Raw genomic sequence first — 20678 nt, 5'->3', positions numbered from 1 at the left:
AATTCTATCCTTTTGTCAATGTAATTATGCAGTAAGCAGTACTATTATATATTATGTTATATATATCTTATAAAGAAATTATTTGGCATCCTATTTATAGAACAGTGGGATCTAATGGGTTAATTTCTCCCACTATTTACCTTATTTGCCCACCATCTAAAACATTCTTGAACAGATGAAATGTGCACAATGACAAGATAATCAACTCCTCAGAGATTTAATAATGTATAGATTTATAAACATGTTGAAAAAAAGCAAAGATGTTTTTTTAATAATCTTTAATTGCTTTACATACCTTCTGCATCTTTGTCAAGATCAAGTGTATAATCATCTTCTTCTAAATCTTCAAGCTCTTCATTTTCTCTTAATTGTAAAATTTCTTTGTGAGGTTTTTCAGGCTTTTTCGTAACTTTTTTCGTTTCCTTTCTTACGGGTACCTTTTTCAAATTCTTGTTACTTTTAGGGTCTGTTGACAAAGAAAATGTAAGGGTAAAAAAATACACATTTTCATTTTAAAATTACAAGCATTTGATGTCAAATATTTGACAAATGTATAATCAATTTATATTTATATAACTAATTTATTATACCTCTATGGGCATCTCATTTTAAGCAATCTTACTTCTAATAAAAATAAGACTTCAATCTCACAATATGTAATTTAAATAAACAAGATAAAAATCATCTTCATCAGAAAATAAAAATGTTCATATAAATTCAGTTTACCATTATTTCTGAAATTCGACCATTCTTAAAATGTTATATATTAGTGCTATTTTAAGCCCGATTAAATCATTTGTTCCCTCTAAAAGAAAAAACTATCAACTTTTGTAGATTTAGTTGTTTTTAGCGCTGTCTTGCTAATAAATTTCTAGTGCAAGAAAAGAAATCCGATTATGAAGGTCTTGATTAAGCCATCTTTCATTCCTTTATAGTAACATATCGGCAAATGAAAAGGTTAAAATCTTCAGTTCTTATCTAGAATTCAACTTAAAACAAATCAGAAAAATCTTTATGTATGTACCCATTATAGAATGAAAATTTCAAATTCCAAAAATATAAATTTATGTAGGTTTTTTTTTGTTTTTTTTAACTATGAAAATCAAATTTTAAGATGAGCGAGATGAAAGTCGCTATGTTATTTTAGAATATGTTAAAATTGAAGGGCGATAATTTGAGATTTTGTTCTTAATTTATTAAGTGCTAAAAATTGTAAATTTTAATTTTCTTAGTTAAAGAAATAAAAAATAAACTACTTGACCAATTTGTGATTTTTGGAATATGACGTCTTCATTCTGTGACAAGTATGTATACCAACACAAGTTCTCCTGTTTTTTTAATTAAGTTGAATTCTAAATAAAAACCAAAGCTTGAAACATTGCATTCATAATCTATGTACCAGTAAATTTCTCCATTGTAAAGAGACTAAGAAAGCTTCGATTAAAGTTTACAACAGTAAATTTATTATTTTACCTATAAAGAAATAATTTAATGATGTTCTAAATAAATTTTTTGATGGAAATAAAATTTAAAAGCTTATAAAAATATATATATAATTTTTTTTTTTTTTTAAACACTACAGATTTTCAATGACTGCTTTTAGAATAAAATTATCAACAATGCTTACAAATAAGGTAACTTGGCCACTAGTCTGATGTAAGTGAACTCCTTAATTTTTACGTTATTTAACTTTCTTTTTTTTTTTTTAAAGCAAATGAGTGTGCTATGATAATTTACACCTGTAACTATAAGAGGTAGGGGTGATGTGGCATGTATTCCGTATATCCCCATAAACTTATTTTAAGATGATGTTACTCGCAGTTAAGGGATTATATAATTTTATTTATGAAACACAAATATTAACTCTGAAATAATGTAAAAATAACCTTTAATATAATCTAATATAATTTATACATTTTAAAGCTTGTGGAAAGTAAACAAAAATAATCTCAATTTGGATTCTCAAGATATTCTCATGTTGATATGACAGACATGATTAGTCGATGGGGGGGGGTATTCTTTGATGAAACAAATTATCTAAATCCCCTACCACCATGAATTATTTGAAGTTTTAGTCTTCACTCAACATTTTTAGAGAAAACTGTCATTAGAATGAAAAGAAAGGCAAGACAAGACGGAGAGAGGAAGAGAAATAGAGAAAAATAAAAAATAAAACAAAATAGCAAAAAAAAAAAAATAAATAAAATAAAAAGATAAAGCTGTAGCCATTTGGTAGAATTCAACCTGTTATTTTGTTTAGAAAAAGACGAATTCTGAAATTGAAAGAGTAAAAAACTTCAACCAAAAAACAGAAACTGACATCTATAAGAGACTAATGAATTAAACAGGATTTTTTTTATAGGCATGCGTTGGATGGCTTTTGAAAAATTAACTCCCAAACATCTCTGTACACATTTTTATCTCTTGCAAATCTAGGTTTACCTTGGCCTTTTCCGTGTAAACTGGACCTACTACCTTAACTATTCTACATCTAACCTAAAAACTCCTATCCATTCTTTTAATGTGGCCACACCATCAAAGTCTCCTGTTGTGCATGCATGCACCTGTATTGCCCAGATTTAATCTTCCCGAGATCACTTAAGATCCACATTATACAATTATTAAAAAAAAAAAAAAAAGTTCACTGATAATTCAGAAAAAAAAAAAAAAAAAATCTTATTGACTGGTTGCATAAATCTTGTTCAAAGAAGAAACTTTCAACTGAAACAAAATATCACAATATTAGAATGGTTAAAATAGATATGCATGGCACATGAGACTAAAATGAACCAACCTTTGTCCTCAACTGATTTGCTTTGTACTCTAGATCTGGATTCTTTTACTTTGCCATTATCAGTTTTAACAGATACTAAAGCGCTGCCACCACCACCAACAGATTTGCCCATTCCTTTGCTTTTAGCAACCAAGGGTTTTGCTTTGGATGAAGACTTACTTGAAGAGACACTACTTTTCTGTTTCGCAAGCATTGCATGTTCTGAAAAAAAAAAAAAAAAAAAAATCAATGGTTTGGGCTTTATTTCTTAAATATTATTTTTGTAGAGGCCTTTAAGATTTAATAAAAGAATGATTTTGTTCAGTAAATATAAAAAAAAAGAAAAAAAGACTGCTATCCAACAACAATTTTGGCTCTAAAGATAATCAGAGAATTCAGAAAAAAGAATCCTATTTCTACAGATTGATTAGGCAAACTGGTTTCTTTCTAGGGTTTTTTGATACTCCAATTGCTGATAATCATTTTAGTCTTAGTAGCATTTTATTTTATTTCTCATATTCCTCAGCCTTTAAATTTCAGTTTGCTTTCCCATGAAACTGCACCCCAACTTTTTTTGAAAACTTATCTCTAAATCAGAGAGAGAAAAAGATATTACTTTATGAACACACATTTTGAAACTTTTCTGCAAGTAAATTTACTTTTATGAAGTTATTTAATATATTCAAATAAAATACCGCCTTAGGTCAGAAACAATTGATGCAGTAAGAAAGACGTTCCAGATTTTACCGTCTTTATGAAATTTAAAAAATAAAAATTAATCCAAAGTTTGCTGAAACTAAAGCATTTACATTGCCTCCTATTAATATACAAATACTTATGTTTAAAATCCATCGCTAAATAAAAACAAGTATTTCAGAGGATATTTAAGTAATTTTTTTTTTCAACTACATACAGTGACAAAATATGAAAAATATTTAAACGGTAAACTTCTATTCATTTAACATTGCTTCCCCTCCCCAACCCTGGTTCAAGGTTCAGATGTTTTTTGATACTATGCAAACTCATTCTCCAGTTCAGCTGTTTCACAATTTCACTAACAATTTTGTCTTATCAGTTGCTTCCATGTTCTCCATGGTCAGTGAACCTTCTTGCAATTTAAGACATCTATACTTCTGCAATGGTTTATCCAGCAGGATGAACGTTTTGCATAACACTAACCTCACCAAAGTCATACTAAGAAGAACCGCTTTGCTGTGAAAATGTAGACGTAAAAAGCAGTCTTGCAAACCCTACTCGAAATCAAAATGATTAGCTAGATTGTGATGTCATCAAACATGTTGCAATAACATTCGGTATTAGAAGAAACGCCATAGAATTTAGCTGAGCATTTTATAAAATTTGTCTCATATCAGTGTTGATGATGGCTTGAACTGGAAACACTTTAGATAGTGAAAGACTAACATTCAGAACTTAAGTTAAAACTTTTTCTTTCAGCTTTATACACATAATCTGCGATAAAAGTTGTACACATAAATGCTCCTGATCATAGCAAGTATTTGTATATTAATAGGAGGCAATGTAAAAATGAAGAATGCCATGAAATTATGTGATGACACTAAGGGCATTAGATGGACTAAAAAAAAAGAAAAGAAAAGCGATACACAATTTAAAAAAAAAAAAAACTAGCACAACAAAATGACAAATTCAGATTTTTCATGTATCACTCTTTTCTTTCTAAATCGAATTCTTTAGATTTTTTTCACAACAAAAACAAAACTTCCATCTTCTTGAAAATTAAAATGCCATATATAATAGCATATATTAATATATACTTGTGGAAGGGTGTTTCTTAGTTAAAAACTGGGGATTTTCAAATTCCTGAAATCCAAATTGAGTTTCTATATTACCAACTTCAGTAACAATTACCAAAAACGAATTAGCTTTTAAATATATAATTATTCCTATCACTAAAACCCATAATATAATTTTGCAATGAAATGTGGATTACTTAAAAATCAAAACAAATATTAATAAGGATAGAAACTATATATATATATATATATATATATATATATATATATATACACACACACACACACACACACAATTATATTTAAATCATTTAATATCTTGCAGAGTGATAATGTATATAGAACAAACAGTTTTTATCACTGATGCAGATCAGTGGTAAAAACTGATTCAATTAAAATGTCTTTTAAATAGTAAAACTTAATTTTAAATGCTTTATTTTTATAAATAAAGTACCTTGAATTGAAGTTGGATGCAATCTTAGGAATTAAGAATAAATCAAATATTGATTAATTCAAGAAAATATCAGCATCTTAAATTTAATGTATTCACCAAACAGAACACAGATTAGTTTAGATACCAATCTCAATTTTCAAGAGAACAACACTACCACTGATTAAGAATCAGAACAAAAACTTGTTTAAATTCAATGACAGTTTGCCTGAATCACGCACACAAATTTTTTCCTAACATATGGGTGTTGTGATAGGTGAATATAACAAAAAAATATTAAACCATATAATTTAAGAAAAATCAGTAACTATATTTTTATGATCAATAAATGTGATTATGAAGAGAAATGTTGATGTGATGTAGAATACAGGCAATGTTAGCAATATATTGTTTCAAATATACAATAAAAAGTCTGTAAATGTATTCATGTCATTAATGATTCAAATAACAAAATGACTTTATTAATTGAAAGAGCAATTTGATGAATTTCTTTGTAAAGTTTTTATTTTTCAAAAAAATAATTATTAAACATGCACAAGTATTTTTACTATAAAAAATTGACCCCCCCCCCGCTCCAACAATAAAACTAATATTGAAATAAAGTATGGTGTGGAGACAACTATTACATTCTGCATATTTTTGGGAGTAGGTTCTTCTCTACACTATCAAAATTACAAATTGATAGGTATAATCTTTGGTATGTGTATGTACAAACTTTACCAACACATTTTACTTGTATTTTAAATTTAGTCTAATTAGTCCTCACGCGAAAGAAGGACACAAAATGTTTTAAATAATAAAGACTTTCGCTGGCGAGGACTACTATTGATCGTAACCAGTTATACAGTCCTTTTGAAATTTTCATCTCTATTTTTCGTTATGTACTGAATATTTGTTAATGAAACATATGAAATATGTTCCTTATTAAATTTTAAAGATTTTCTATTCTGAAAGAAGTTTTTAAAAATTTAATCTAAAAAGTTATTTTAAAGTTTTTGTTAAAAAAATTCAGATTTTTCAGACCTGTATTACAAAGAGGGGGGGGTTGCAAAAAATGACTTGTGGTGTGAGGAGAAATACAAACTGAAACAGAATATTCAGACCTATAATAATACAAAGAAGGGGTTGAAAAAATGAGTTGTAGTGTGAAGAGAAATACAAACTGAAATGGAGAGAAGGAGAGTTTTAAAATATAAGCTTAAAAAGATAAGATACAAGTTAGAAAAGCATTTCATCCAAGGCATGAAAATTGTTAAACAAAATGTTTTTACTATAGGCTTTAAAAATAAAGGTACAAGATTCAATTTGAAATTTATTTATCTTCAAAGTGCACTTTTATAAATTTTACAAAGTAAGGTATAAAAATGTAATTTAAATAAAAAAATTACCTTGAATTTATTTTATGTAAATGTACATTTTGTTGCAATTTAAAGACATCTTTCATTTAGCAATTAATGATATAGATATAAAATTTTCAATGATTTTTTTTAAAGTGCAACAGAATGTACATTACATAAAATAAATCCAAGGTAATTTTTTGATTCAATTTAAATTAAATTTTTATACCTTACTTTGTAAAATTTATAAAAGTACACTTTGAAGATAAATAAATTTCAAATTGAATCTTGTACCTTTATTTTTAAAGCTTATAGTAAAAACATTTTAACAATTTTCATGCCTTAGATGAAATGCTTTTCTAACTTATAGTATAATATACCAAATTTGATTTGACAAATCAAACCCAGCCTTTAATTGCTTATAGATTTACTCCATATGAAACCAACAAATCTTGTTTTAACTTGTATAAATTATAAGGAGTTACTTAAACATTTCTTTTACAATTCATTGAAGCTTAATGTAACGACTACTTGGAATGCAAGGGATTTGAATAGATAGAGGAGTTCAATAGGTCCCAACTAAACTTTAATAAATTACAGTGTTGAACTGCAGGGCACCAAATCAACTTTTGTTGGTTATTATCCAAATATACTATTTTAAACATTCTGAATTACTGTAATTAAAACATTTTCAGTTTATTAACAGAACAAGCATTTTTAACACTTAATCATAGTTTTGTTACAAATTCCCATTTTTCATTTGAAAGTTATATTGCTTAAAAAGTTTTTAATTTTAAGGTTTCCTTGGTCTATTCTGTAAGCTTTCTATTTTCAACTTGCATCACATTTTATATTATACTGCTAATTGAAAACAACCTATAGTTTTGGCCACATTATCCATTGAATTCTCGCTGGGGTTCCAAAATCTGTTTTGAGTTTGGGAAAAGGAGGGTCATGTGGTACTTTGTCACCGGTGTCGAGGAGAACCTAACCCCTTCAAATAAATGCGGAGAAACATTAACCCATTGAACATGGATATAAACAGTATGAGCAAATTTTTAAGTAGTTATAACAAGGCGAAAACATTCTTAGGGGAGAAGAATATATTAAGAACAGAAAGACCTATGTGACTAATTTGTCAATTTATTAAAAAAAAACAAAAAACTAATTCTTTGAACTGTTTAATTTTTAAAAATTCTAATTACCATTTTAGTTTTAATTTTAAAAGTTTGTAATTTTAAAATGCTGTCTATAGTAATAAATGGTTGAAAATTCTTTGAACTGTTTCTTTAATTATTGAAATTGGTTTTAAAAAAAAAAAAAAAAAAAAATTTGGTAGCATTTATTTGTTGCATATTACACCTTTTCAGAGTTTTTTTTCGTTCAAAGTAAACAACTCCGCACTTTATTCAAAGGGGTTAGTCCTTCCTCAACACCAGTGACAGAGTACCATGTGACCCACTTTTCCTCAAACCCAGAATGAGGCTGGATTTTGGGACCCCATCTTCCTACATTAACCAAATTTTTCTCTCATTCTTAGTGAAATTTCTGATTGTAGCCATTTTATAGAAGCACAGGAAGTAACATTTCTTGATCTAGTGGCAAATAATAAACAGCCAAATTTTAGTCTTCCACTGAAAAGAATTTTTTTTTAACTGAGTATACAGTAAGAAAATAGTTTCTCTTCTAGTCAGAAAGATTTAATAATTATTCATTTTAAGTGATTTCATAATTTTTATTTCCTTATATTAATATAAAAAAAATCAAAATTTAATTTGTGGTATGATCTCTGAAGTTTGAGTTTGACTATGAAATAAAACTGGTGTCTTAGATTTGAGCTTATTTTTAATTCATAAATAGAGAAATTTTATAAAAAAATGCAAATGTATATTTTTGCCAGCAGTAATATATTGTTATAGTTAAAAATGTTTTCACATCCATTAGTTTTCTAAACAGACATAACATAAAAATCGTCTTTTAATGAGGTTCAATGACAAAAATTAATACTAAAAGCCACTTGTTCAATATAAAAAAAGAGTAACACATAATTAGATCTGTGTTGACAGAATAGGTAATAAAAATTAAAAAGCTATTTCCATTATTTGAAATCAGGGACAAAAAAAGCAATGCTAACTTTTTCAGTAAATTCATTCACCAAAACTGAGAGCAGTTTTCATAAAGGAACTTATAAAAAAAAATCTTTAAGGATTATTATTTGTTTAAAATATTTTTTAATTTGAAATATTTCAGTTTAATGCTTATAGAGCAAATGCATCCGTGTATGAAGTGATTTAACCTTGTAGGATCAAATTCTTTTTTTAATAGTAAAAGGTCTTCAAACAATTTACAATTGTATTTAGAATATGTTTATGTTCAAGTAAACAAAAAAATATTAAATGTTATTATTTAGGTTGTGAAAACTTATACAAAAAATATGAGCAAAGTAATAGTAATTGTTTTTATGTTTCAGTTTTTATGTCGGTTTATCCCAGGCATTTAATTATTTTGAAATATTTTTTGCTTTAAATCAAATTTAAAGTATTAAAAAGTATTTATTGAAAGAAATAACTTATTCACTATAAAAAAGAATATTTTTGGCTAAGATTAAAATGGTATTTTCAATAAAATTTTTTAATCAATTTAGAATTTTAAGAAAGTCAACCCCTGGAGTAAATGTGGTATTATGGCGATTGATGATTCTTAGATAAAGTGACAAAGGATGACCAACTAGACACTCATTCCTTCACACTTTTAAATGGCCTTGTACCTAATTTGTTCGAAATGTAATTTTATTATATTTTTTTGCAAATAGATAATTCAAAGATTTGTTATTTTAGACCAAGACAATTTGTCCTAATTTAGGAGGAACTGAATTTTCTAGCATTAAAAGCCAAACATGTGTTTAACTCTGTCCCCATGGATAGGCAAGTAAATAGGATCAGTTATGGTCAGATTTTAGTCTTCCTTTCCATTTTTAGTAGTCTTGGTTTAGTTTTAATTAATTATTAGCTGTACTTTCTCAGCATTGCCTAAGAGTCCTCCTTTCACATAGTTTTATTTCTGAAGTGCCATTCTGTTGTTTCCTAATATACATGGGGATGACACTACCTACCTATTCAGTTTGGATGTAGGTCTGCCATTAGCTTCGACTGAATGATCAAATGTAAAGGTTTTGTATATGTACTTGATATTAGATAGATATAAATGGTAGTGATTATGTTTACTAATACATAGATTAACTAATGCACTGGTGTCTCAATGTTGGCCAAGAAAGTAAAGTAACCAAAGAAATTTCTTGACCTCAAATATGATTGTATGGCACAAATACAAATTCCCAAAAGTTGACCCGAAAATAGTTACAAAAATGCTTTCTACAAAAAATAATTTTTTATACATTATGTAAAAAAACGTGTAAATTCTGTAAAATGAAAATAGTCATTGAATTAGAAAACACTAATAAGGAATAGTAAATTAATGAGATGTCATTTTGTAAATAAGCATGAAAATTAGTTAAGCCTTTGCATGGACATGCTTAGTATATTAGAAATACAAAGTTTTTTTTTTTTTTTTTTTTTCATATAGGAAAAGATATAGTTTTAATGTCATTGTGATTAATAGTGTAACCTTATAGATAGCATTAGAATAATTTTAGAAATTGGTAAATTTACCCATTTTGCCTTCTGCTGCTATTTCCACACTGAGATCATCATCTCCTGCATTGGTATCAAGAATGTCATCCAACACATTCACCACCGAATCATTTCCTAAAATGAAGAGGAGATATAAAATAAAGATAAAAATACAAGCTTATAAAATGTCAAATAAGAGCAAAAAATACACAGCATATCAAAGAAATTAAGAGGCCGCGTTTTTTCTCATTTTAGCTCAGGTTTTTGTTAAATTCCACTAATGTTTGGACTCTCAAAATTGATTCCTTGTTTAAAAAAAATAAAGACAAAATGCCCATTTAAAGATGGAGAAAATCCACTGAACAGAACAATTCTATGTTCCCTTACAAAGATTGAAATCAAGATATAAACCTAAACCTTCTAAAACATATCTAGAATCCTTATTCTAATTTTGATCCAAATTTATTACACGATTTTGATTCTAGAAAATGTCTAAAATTTAAGCTTAAGAGGTCTTAAGAAATTTAAATTTAGGCAACTTTGATTAATTGGTGTTTAATAATTGAATTAAATTCAATACAAATTTGGTATATTGGGATTTTCAAATGGGAAGTTGTATTCACCTCATAAAAACCCTTGAAAATACCCCAAAGAAATTGAAATTTTGGGAATATTTATTAATCTATTAGTCTAATACCTATTGTTAAAAATTTCACAAGAAATGGAGGTATCTGAATTTTCACAAAGGTTTCCACTTTTACATAAAACTAAATAAAGCCTACTTTACCAATAGTTATGTCCAGCAACTGTGTTCTAAAATTCATAATGATCAGTAAATTAGTTCAGGAATGAAACCTGAACATACAAATATTTAAACATATCTAACCTCATATAAAGAGAGGAACACAGAAAAACTCTACAAATATCTAAAATTCCATTCTTGATCCCCCCCCCCCCAAAAAATATTACTGATGCTAAGGAAATTATCCCCCACCCCCAATAAGTGAACATTTTCAAAAAAATATGTACAATGATACATTAGCCTGTCCACATGATTCAATTGCTGGTAATCCAAGGAAAGGTTTGCAGATCAAAGTGCTGAAAATGATACTCAACTGATTGATAAAAGATCTACCTGTCCCCACAATATGCAAAGATTCGACTAATTTAGTTTTGTCCTAAATCACAGTCATGATTTAATATTCTGTTTATGTTATTCAATGCATAGTAATAGCATTGGAGGGAAAAGGGGTGATACACATGTATTGCTTGTTTAAAATAAAACCCATAAAATATGGGGAATATATTCCAGTGAAAAACTGACCCATTGTTAAATAAAACATGACACAATATTCATAGAATTTACATATGACAGAAACCCAGAAACCCATTTTTAATATCAAAACAATTTTGATGATTAATTACTTGATTAATTACAAAAGTATGTCAACTGTTTTAAAGTTGAAAATTTACTGAACGTTTCCTATATTATAATAATGAGTTTATTAAGGTTTCTCAAAGGCTTTTTTCCTATATATTTTGACAGAAAATACATGTTACGGCATGATCATGTTGACACATTGATTCCTGTTAAATCACTACAGCAATGCCAAGCCTAGTCAGTACTAAAATGAGTAACTATTTGATAATACAAGGTGTTGTATGTACTCTGAAGCCTGGAAAGGAATGGGCACCACTAGGCTATTCTTTTCCAAAGGGGCACAGCATGAAATACAGCACCTGAGGGTTAAGAAATTCATTAAATTAACTGTAATTTATAACTGAACAAGTCATCCATCTCTTAGCAATTTATATAATTTCTGTTGATTCAACTAATATTTCTTAATGTCTGAGCATTTCGAGAAAGAATGACTTATTTAAAGTCTAAATAGTGTTTGTACACAAATACATTTGTACAATAATAAAACAAGTCACTTTATATTATCCATTGAATTTGTACGTGTATTTGCTCCAGCATTCACCCTGGAGGAGTTGGATTGGCTCTATTCATAGAATTTAGGGTGTTCCAAATGAATGTTGACCAGACATGACGGTTCATTGCAGAAGCATATACAAACGTTAGTCAATTTTTATTCCAGCGGCAAACTCCATAAAGGCAAGGACAAAAGATCAGCTGGGCATCCTGTTTCACCATATTGAGTTACATTTTTAGCTGGCTACGTTTTTCTTTCTAAACCTGAGAAAGAGCGGAATCGATTGTTTTGTGAATGAAATCTGAATGACAGCGAAGAGCATGGCCAAACCAACAAAGATGTCTCATGAGGAAAGTTTGTGGCAGAGAAGACATTGCAATGAGAATGAATAGCAGCATTCGAAACTAACTGTTTCAAGCAAACATGAAAAATGCGGCTTATGAATTTTGTATTCCCTTGTTCTTTCATCAAATGAATTTTCCAAACATTCCAATATTCATTAGTAGAAGAGACTTATTATTTTTAGTTATACAAGAAGATTTTCTTAATAGATATGTCAGGACATGAATTTTCAAATGAAATCAAAATGAAGCAAATTGCGGTGATGGTTGCGATCCATTGGGTCATTGATAGTCTAGTGCAAGGTTTCCTAAAATGGACTCCACAGAACCCTTGGACTCCGTGAGTGAGGCAAGCCCTTTCTTCAAAAGGACCAAATGCTTTATATGGAAAAATTAAATGGATACATTTAATTATTGATCTTTTTTACTGGAAAAAGATATAATACATAACTACAAAGAGTTTCAGGATGGTTCAGAAAAAGTAAAAATTAAATGCAACAATTTTTGATTAATCAAAAACAATAAAATCATGAACGGGAACAACTAATAAATAAGTATTAATTACAATTTGAAATTCATATTTTTCATATTTATTTTAGAAATTATCGTGTTAGTGTTCTGTGAAAAACCTTTGCCCTGCTCTCAGGGGCTACATGGTGTCCTGAAGTTTGGGAAACCCTGGTCTAGTGTGTGAGTTTGTCCACACACCAGATTTCAACGGTCAATATATTTGTAAAAAAAAAAAAAAAAACAATATGCTTTAAATCAACAGGTTACTTGACATGTAATAGTTAGGTCTGCATAAATTTTGATGATTTTAGAGAGAGGTAGGGCAGGTGGGGATAAGATGCCCCCTCCCATTCAAATAATTTTGATTTGCATTAAATTTACAGATTTCATATTATATAGTAAGATAAACCATTAAACAACCGAATTAACTTTTCACCAAATAGAGACAGACTAACCCTATTTACTTACATGGGATAATTGACATATTGAAATCAGACATCGGTCTACAGACAAGTTATAATTACAGGAACCTGGACATATTTGAAAAAAAATTTACTTTAATAAATTTCCAGTAATTTAAAAAGATAACCCTTCTTGTGAGTGTAGTGTAAAAATAATGAGCTACCAGTTATCAAGGTTAAAGGCCATTCAAGGATAAAGGTTAATGAGATTATCTGAAATGATTCTAAGTGATGGGTGATATGGGCAGAATTAAAAAAAAAATTTACTTTAACAGAAAATTTGAAAAGTATTTAACATTGGCCTTGAAAATATGTTGTAGTCAGCAGAGACAGAGAGGTAGAAAAAGTTTTTTGTAATGGCTGTAACAGTTTTTAATGGGAATTTTTTTTTATAGGGGAGGAGAAAGAACCAGAGATCCGTGCTCAGTTCAGCACCTGCTCTGAAAATAACAAGCAGAGAAAAACTAGCAACATCTTTTCTGTAACCAAAAGAGATCATCCTTCAGTAGATCTCAAAGTAGATTTTCTGCTCTATCAAGGCAAGAAAGTTGTTGCAAGTGTACACTCCGATAGTGTTGAGCCAGTTTCTTACCTAGCCAGCACTACATTTTTTTTGCCCATTCTTGACAATACAGCACAATTATGTTGAGTTTGTTTTACTAGTTTTTAATTTCCTGTTATGAATGTAAAAACACTAACTTTTGGCCATGCTCAGTTTTTTTTTTTTTTTTTTTTTTTTTTTTTTTACAATATTTAAAGATAAATGAAAATACTATATCCATACAAAGTCACCATTTGCTCACGTTCATGGAGTATTATTGCCACATCTGAGTTGCTGCATAAATTTAGAGCTTTTTTTTTTTTTACATAAGCATCACCACATTATCAAAGTCCAGAGGCCACTCAAGGATAAGGGTTAAAGAGTGTACAGTAGACATTGGACAATATAGTAATCATTAGTAATGAAAATTTGGTAAATTTGATAACTTATATGGAACGGCTCATCAAGAACTTATTTACTTTAGACTTGAACACAACCATATTGTAGTCAGCCGGAAAGCAGGAAAACGGAAGACAATTCCACAGGCGTGCAGTTCTAAGAAGCTTTGTTCATGGAATCTACGTTTAGGTTTAGGCACAGATAAAGAGTGGGGGGAATTATTGATAGTGTTTACAGTTAGACGAGTGTTTCTTGTGAAAGTTTGGCGAGGGGGGACCATAGATTGAAGCTCAGTCGAACACTTTCCATGAAAATAACGATACATCAGAGACAAACTCGCAACATCTCTTCTGTGAGATAGAGGTTGCAGCGAAGAGAAAAGGACATCTCCTACGAGGATACGAAGTCTATTTTGAACTCTATCAAGGCAGGCCAAGTCCTTTCTAGCAGCTCCTGCCCAGATGTGGCAACAGTATTCCATCTTTGGACGTATCTGGCTCTTATATAGATAGAGAATAGCATCAGCAGTGAGATATTTACCGGATCGATAGAAAGATCCCACCATTTTTCCAGCGGCCTTGGCAACAGATTTGATGTACGTGTTCCATTTAAGATCAGGAGTAATGGTCAAGCCCAGAAGCTTGTCAAAACTTGAGGCCTCCTGAAGACGAGAGCCATTCATTTCAATTGATGACAAATGTGGATTAGAATGTTGATGATGTAAAGAGAGAAGCTTGGTTTTAGATGCATTAAAAGTAACCAGCCACTCCTTTCCCCATTGTACTACGTGCTCAAGATCAGAGGAGCTGGGTTGATAGTCAGAGGCTTATTAGATTAAAGGTTTTTTGTTTTTTTTTAACCTTGTCTGAAAGAGTGAATTTGACAAACTACTTGTTGCATTCTCACAGACAGGATTGCAAAAAAAGAATCTATAATCTAATAGGCCCCTCTATCAACCAAGCTCCAGTTCCTGTCATTGTTGCAATGCTGCATCCCAGAGCTCGTTTTACAAACACTTCAATGGAATGTGCTCGTTGTATATTAGCACTCCTGTGTTTTGTTGAGTCGCTTAAGTGAGATATATATATATATATATATATATAATTTTGAAGGTGAAATATTCATTAAAGAAAAAACATTGAAACAGATTAGGTATTTTAGAATAAAATGTTAAATATTTCCAAAACAAGCTTGGAATTTTAGAAATAATAAATAGAACCGAGTAAGTGACCAGAGTAATGACGTCAGAGAATCAAAGAAAGAAAGAGTTGGGTCCTGGCTAGCGACAAGTTAGTACAGGAGCACATTGTCTCCACATTCGAAAACTTTGGATGAACATGACCATAGGAAGATGTAGTCGTAGAAACCTCAGAGATGTAAAATAAATGTTATATATAAAAAATATAATACATGCTTGATGTTTTCCTTCAAAAGGGAAGAATTTTGGCAGATAGTAAAAGAGAAAGAGAAAGAAAAAAGCTATGTGTCCTATCTCAGCACCTTAAAACAAGAAAATATATGCATAAGTTTTGTTAAAAGAACTGTCTTAATGTTATTCTCGCGTCAAAAACTTTTAAATTCTGCTATACAGTTATAAAGTCCGTTGTTTATATTTATAATGACACATATATACTCGCACCCACTAACCTGATAATAGCTATAAAATTATATATGCACGCACACTATATGAGACAACGCAGACACGTTACATATATAGATCGATAGATATTCCCAAAACAATGTGAAAAACGGAGCGCATGTTCCCATGACGTCAGACTTGTGTTAACTATACGAACTATAGAAAAGCAGGAGCGACTTGATTTTTTTAAACCTTTGTTTATCTTCTTCAAACTGCAATTAATAATTAATCTGTTATAATTTTGTTAGGTTTTAAGATTTACACAGTTTAATGATTAATAATATTATAAACATTTGTATATTAAATATGAAATATGGTTTTACTGAATGTTCTTTTGGTTACCTACGGGCTTCCATATTTTGTTCGGTAAAAAGAGACAAACAAAATACTAGGGGGGGCTACAAAATGCTTAATATTTGTGCAATAATATTTTCAAATCTGTTTTAATCTGGCGATAAAATAGGTGACAAGAGCCATGTTTATGTAAAAACTTAATATTAAAAAAAAATTTAAACAATTAATTAAAAATCTATGTTGTAACGGAACATTTTGAAATAATGAAATTTTAATCGTTTTAATCTTTTAAAAATTAATTAATGTTTACGAAGTTTCTTTTTCTTGGCAATTCACCTGATTATAGTATATATTAATTCGAAAAAACGCTATTAAAAAAAAACAAAACAAAAAAACATTAAATTTATATTTTTTTAATTGCAACTTCAAGGTAAATTTTTTATTCAATACGTGTATTTAAACTTTTAAAAAATAAATATTTTTACTTATTTGAACGCCTATGTTTCATAATAAATAGAAATTTCGATATATTTAAATATATTTTGGCAGATTTTCGAAAAAATAAATGGGGGGAGGACACGCACTAAAAATATATTTCCCCTCATATTTTATGGAAACTGCATTTTATATGTAATTACATTCTAAAATGGATAAATATCGAAAATTTCACGAAAATCTGACCATTAGTTGATTTTTGCTAGATTTGTTTTCACGTTCGGAATGTCTACTACATGGGAACGTTATTTTAAAGTGCCAATTATGTAAATACGATTTTCGTCTGGCAATTTCATTATTTTCGTTCAATGAAAATTTTTTTTCATTATTACTGGTTTATTTTGCCTTTTTAAATGGTACAAAGTTATACTGATAATATTAATTTATAATAAAGTTACATCGTGTTTTACATATAGGGTGGGGTAATTCTGTGGTGAATTTTGGCAGTCCTTATAGACCGATAATATAACACTCAGACGAACTTGCGACACTAGTACCCAAAGACCCCCCCCACACACACACACACCGATTAGCATTTGCTTACAATGTTACTCTAAACGCTCCCAGAATGCAGGAAAGCTTTTAACTAATAGTTTATTCTCTTGAACTGCTGGTCTTTGGAATCTCCGACTGTATCAAGATACAAAAATTTAAAGGTAATGTGAACAAACATCTTGTTAATTATATTCGTCCGTGTGTAATCATATTGCCATCCGGCAATAATTACATACAGAAAAATAGAGCCAGTTACAAATAATCTAAAATTCCATTTAATACTAATTTATTAGTATGATTATGATGTAATGTAGACGAAGAAAAACAATCAATATTGGCCGAGTTGCTCATTTTCTAAGAATAAAAAGAATTTGAGCAAATCAAAATGCCACACTCAGACAAAAAAAAATTGCTATAGATTTGTTTTCAAGCACAATTTAAAGTCTAATAAGTAAAAGCTTAATTAATAAAACTATTTTTGCTTAATTCCATCTAGCAAATAAATTCGTTCATAAAACTTTATTTCAATAAGATTGAGACTTTCAGTGCAAGTTGAATCTATAAAAAAATGCCCTACCAAGTTGATATTTTCCTTAAAAATCTACCAATAATTTAACGTCATTTTTCTTTTTACATTTATTAATCTATTGCGTGTGCATATTTTTTTTGTGTCGATGTAACATTTTTTATGCATTAAACTTTGTTTTTATTAATAGAATATTTAAATTTAAAAAAAATGCAATAAAGTAAATTTTTTAATCCCATTAAAATTAATGTAATTAAATTAAATCCAACATTTCGGTTTATTTTTAAATATGTCAGCGATTTTTAATTTTTTTCTGAGTGGAGGGCCCGGGGGTATAACAACGGCCACCGAGCTCGGTAGCCACGGCATAACCGAAGCCACTATATCTCGGTAACCGTGGTATAACCCTACTAAATTTAAATGGAATATGGAAGTATTTAAGCTGTCAAAAATCCATTAAAATTTTTTTAATCCAATAACTTGGTTCAGGTTTAATGTAATAATCAAATTCTTAAAATTTAATTAAAAATAAAAAATAAAGACTTCAGACCAACTTTAATTATTTGTTCAGTTGCGGATGAATATTATTTAAATAAATAAAACTGAGAATCTTTCACGTGGCTCCCCTGAACAAAATGCTATCATCAAGAAGGATGATGTGCTGCTGCTGCTATAGTTATTAAAATGAGCCGACATTTTTGCGTGAGTGGGAGTAGGGGAAAAAAAGGGGGAAAGACTGAACAGCAGCCCCCCCCCCCCCCGTAAAATCTGCAATGTTGTTGCGACAAGGAGCGCCCCCTCACACCATCAAAAAACCAACGAGGTTTTAGAGCGAGTCTATCTCACATGACCCAATTAAAGAGAGCGCCACACGCACTTGAGAAAATAGTGAAGTGAAAAAAAAAAAAAAAAATCAGAAAATCCGTTTTATCAATAATAATAAAAAAAAAAAAATGCTGGATAATTCATAAACATAATTCACCGAATACCATTTTTTTTTTTACATTAAAAAAAACAAATGACGATACTTTGTTGTATTTTTCAAAACTGTTAAAAACTCTTTTCTTTTTCATATATATAATCCTGAGTTTTATTTAGAATAAAATCAAGATTTACTGACAAAGTGTTAAATTGTTTAAACTCGATCATTTATTTTTCAACTTACTCCTGTTAAAAAAAAAACATGCGCATTTTAATAAAAAAAATAAAAAAATAAAATAAAAAATAAAAATTCTCTACAATGATATAAATAAAAGTATACGTGACTCTTTAAACTTTAATCCTAAATTATTTTTAATACACGTTTAAATAGTTGAAAATTACTTCAGAATTTAATACAACCAATTCGCACGGCGATAAATTTAACAAAGTCAACATTACCATTTATTTAAACTAGTTAAATGTACCTTCATTTGGCCTCCATATGAAGGCCATGACCTACCCGACCAGGGTGGAGAACTTCGAACAAACAAAATGTGTCTATGAAAAATCGTTTTAGCATTTTTGTATTTTATTTATTTATTTTGCACTAAATATTCGATTCAAAGTATAAACCAAAAATACGCATTGAATTTTTTTTTTTTTTTTTACAAAGTTACATATAGGCAAGAAAATCACATACATCCAAATTGTGAGGGGGGGGGGGAGACGGTAACTGTATTTAGGTCGTCACGTTCGAAGATGATTTTGAATCCTCGAATCTGTCAAAAGTAATTTCTGGTTAAAAAAAATTAATGTATCTAACGCGGTCATTATTATATTCGTTCATTTTTATTATTTTGAAGCTAAAATAAATTATGAATCTGCTTATTACTGAATACCGGAGAAAAGTGATAAAACACATTTTTTTCGGCAAAGAGACACAAACATGAGTGACAAGTTCTATTTAATTAGAATGAAATGGATTTGTCATTACAACAAAAACAAAAGTTTTATGTTGTAAGCTTCAGCCCTACAGTGATTGTAACATGTGCCCCCCACCCCCCTCAAGCAATCTGGGGTTATTTCGAAATGTATACTGAAAAATAGGCACGACCAAAAAGTGAAAGAAAAAAACAAGCTTTTTTTTTTGTTTTTTTTTTTAAATCTATTAAAATTCATTATTCTTGAGCAACTTTTTTTTCTCAACGACAAAAGCCTGAATATAAAACTATTTTTAATGTAAAGCAGAATATAAAACTATTTTTAATGGAATTTAAAACTTTCCAAAACCACATCATTCACCGTCATTTTTGTTGCGATCGCTAAAACATTAAAATATTTTTTAAAAAGGTTCTTGAATCATAATTTTTTGGTCAATTTTTGTCGTCTAAATAAGACTTAGGATGATTTGCTGTAAGAATATGCAAAAATATTATAAGTACCTGAATTTCAAATAATTCTAACTTTTTATATCACTAGATTTGCACAGCGAAATAAAAATATAAAATTAATGATAGTTCAAAATTAAGTATGGAGGCCGGGGGGCCTAAATAAATTATATTTAGCCATGTATTTCTAAAATTTGATTTGGCGATTAAGTGAAGGGTTTTATTCTTTTTTTCATAAGCGATATTTGTTGCCTACATAATCCCTAGAAGTTAAGCAACACTGACGCTGGCCAGTACCAGATGCATGACCATTTTGGGAATACTAGCCGTCGTAGGTGTTGAAAACAACTGCATCTTCTATCATGGTTGGGCCACCGTAGGTGAATAAACAAGAAATTGTTGAAAGAAATTATCATATTTTAAGCAAAATGCGCAGTTATTTATAAATTTTTTCCTTTTTTGGTATCGATTCCTCAAAGCATTTCCTATTTAATTGTATAGTAGCAATATTGGGCTCACTAAAAGAAAATGATTAATTTATTTTTCAAATATTTAAAAGTAGTGTTTTTCGCAGAAATAATATAATTTTTTTTTTTTTTTTTTTTTTTTTGCAAATCTGAAAAATAATTATTAACATATTCAATGAATTTCACACTTCAAAAATACAAAAGATGAAAAATAAAACATTAAAAATTCGGATTTTCAACCTTAAAATCTGATACGTGCACAGTTTTTTTTTTTTGTTTGTTGGTTAGTTTGTGTTATCTACAAT

General features: G+C 29.2%; 1 protein-coding gene across 4 annotated transcripts in view; it reads right to left on the bottom strand.

Moving 5' to 3' along the window:
- The window catches only part of LOC145295976 (YTH domain-containing protein 1-like), an 87396-nt gene that overhangs the window by 57745 nt on the left and 8973 nt on the right, over positions 1-20678 (bottom strand). For 3 of the 4 annotated variants that reach the window (XM_080141912.1, XM_080141910.1, XM_080141911.1), the window contains exons 2-4: positions 10002-10097; positions 2795-2995; positions 296-466 (exon numbers count right to left, since the gene is read on the bottom strand). In XM_080141912.1, the coding sequence (XP_079998038.1) occupies positions 296-466; positions 2795-2995; positions 10002-10097 (468 nt within the window). The remainder of the gene's footprint in view (positions 1-295; positions 467-2794; positions 2996-10001; positions 10098-20678) is intronic. The other variant, XM_080141913.1, reaches the window with a different exon arrangement.

Source organism: Euprymna scolopes, chromosome 16, assembly GCF_053919585.1.
Source record: "Euprymna scolopes isolate OS-2025 chromosome 16, ASM5391958v1, whole genome shotgun sequence".
Taxonomy (NCBI): Eukaryota; Metazoa; Mollusca; class Cephalopoda; order Sepiida; family Sepiolidae; genus Euprymna; species Euprymna scolopes.
This window is presented reverse-complemented; position numbering and strand designations above follow the sequence as displayed.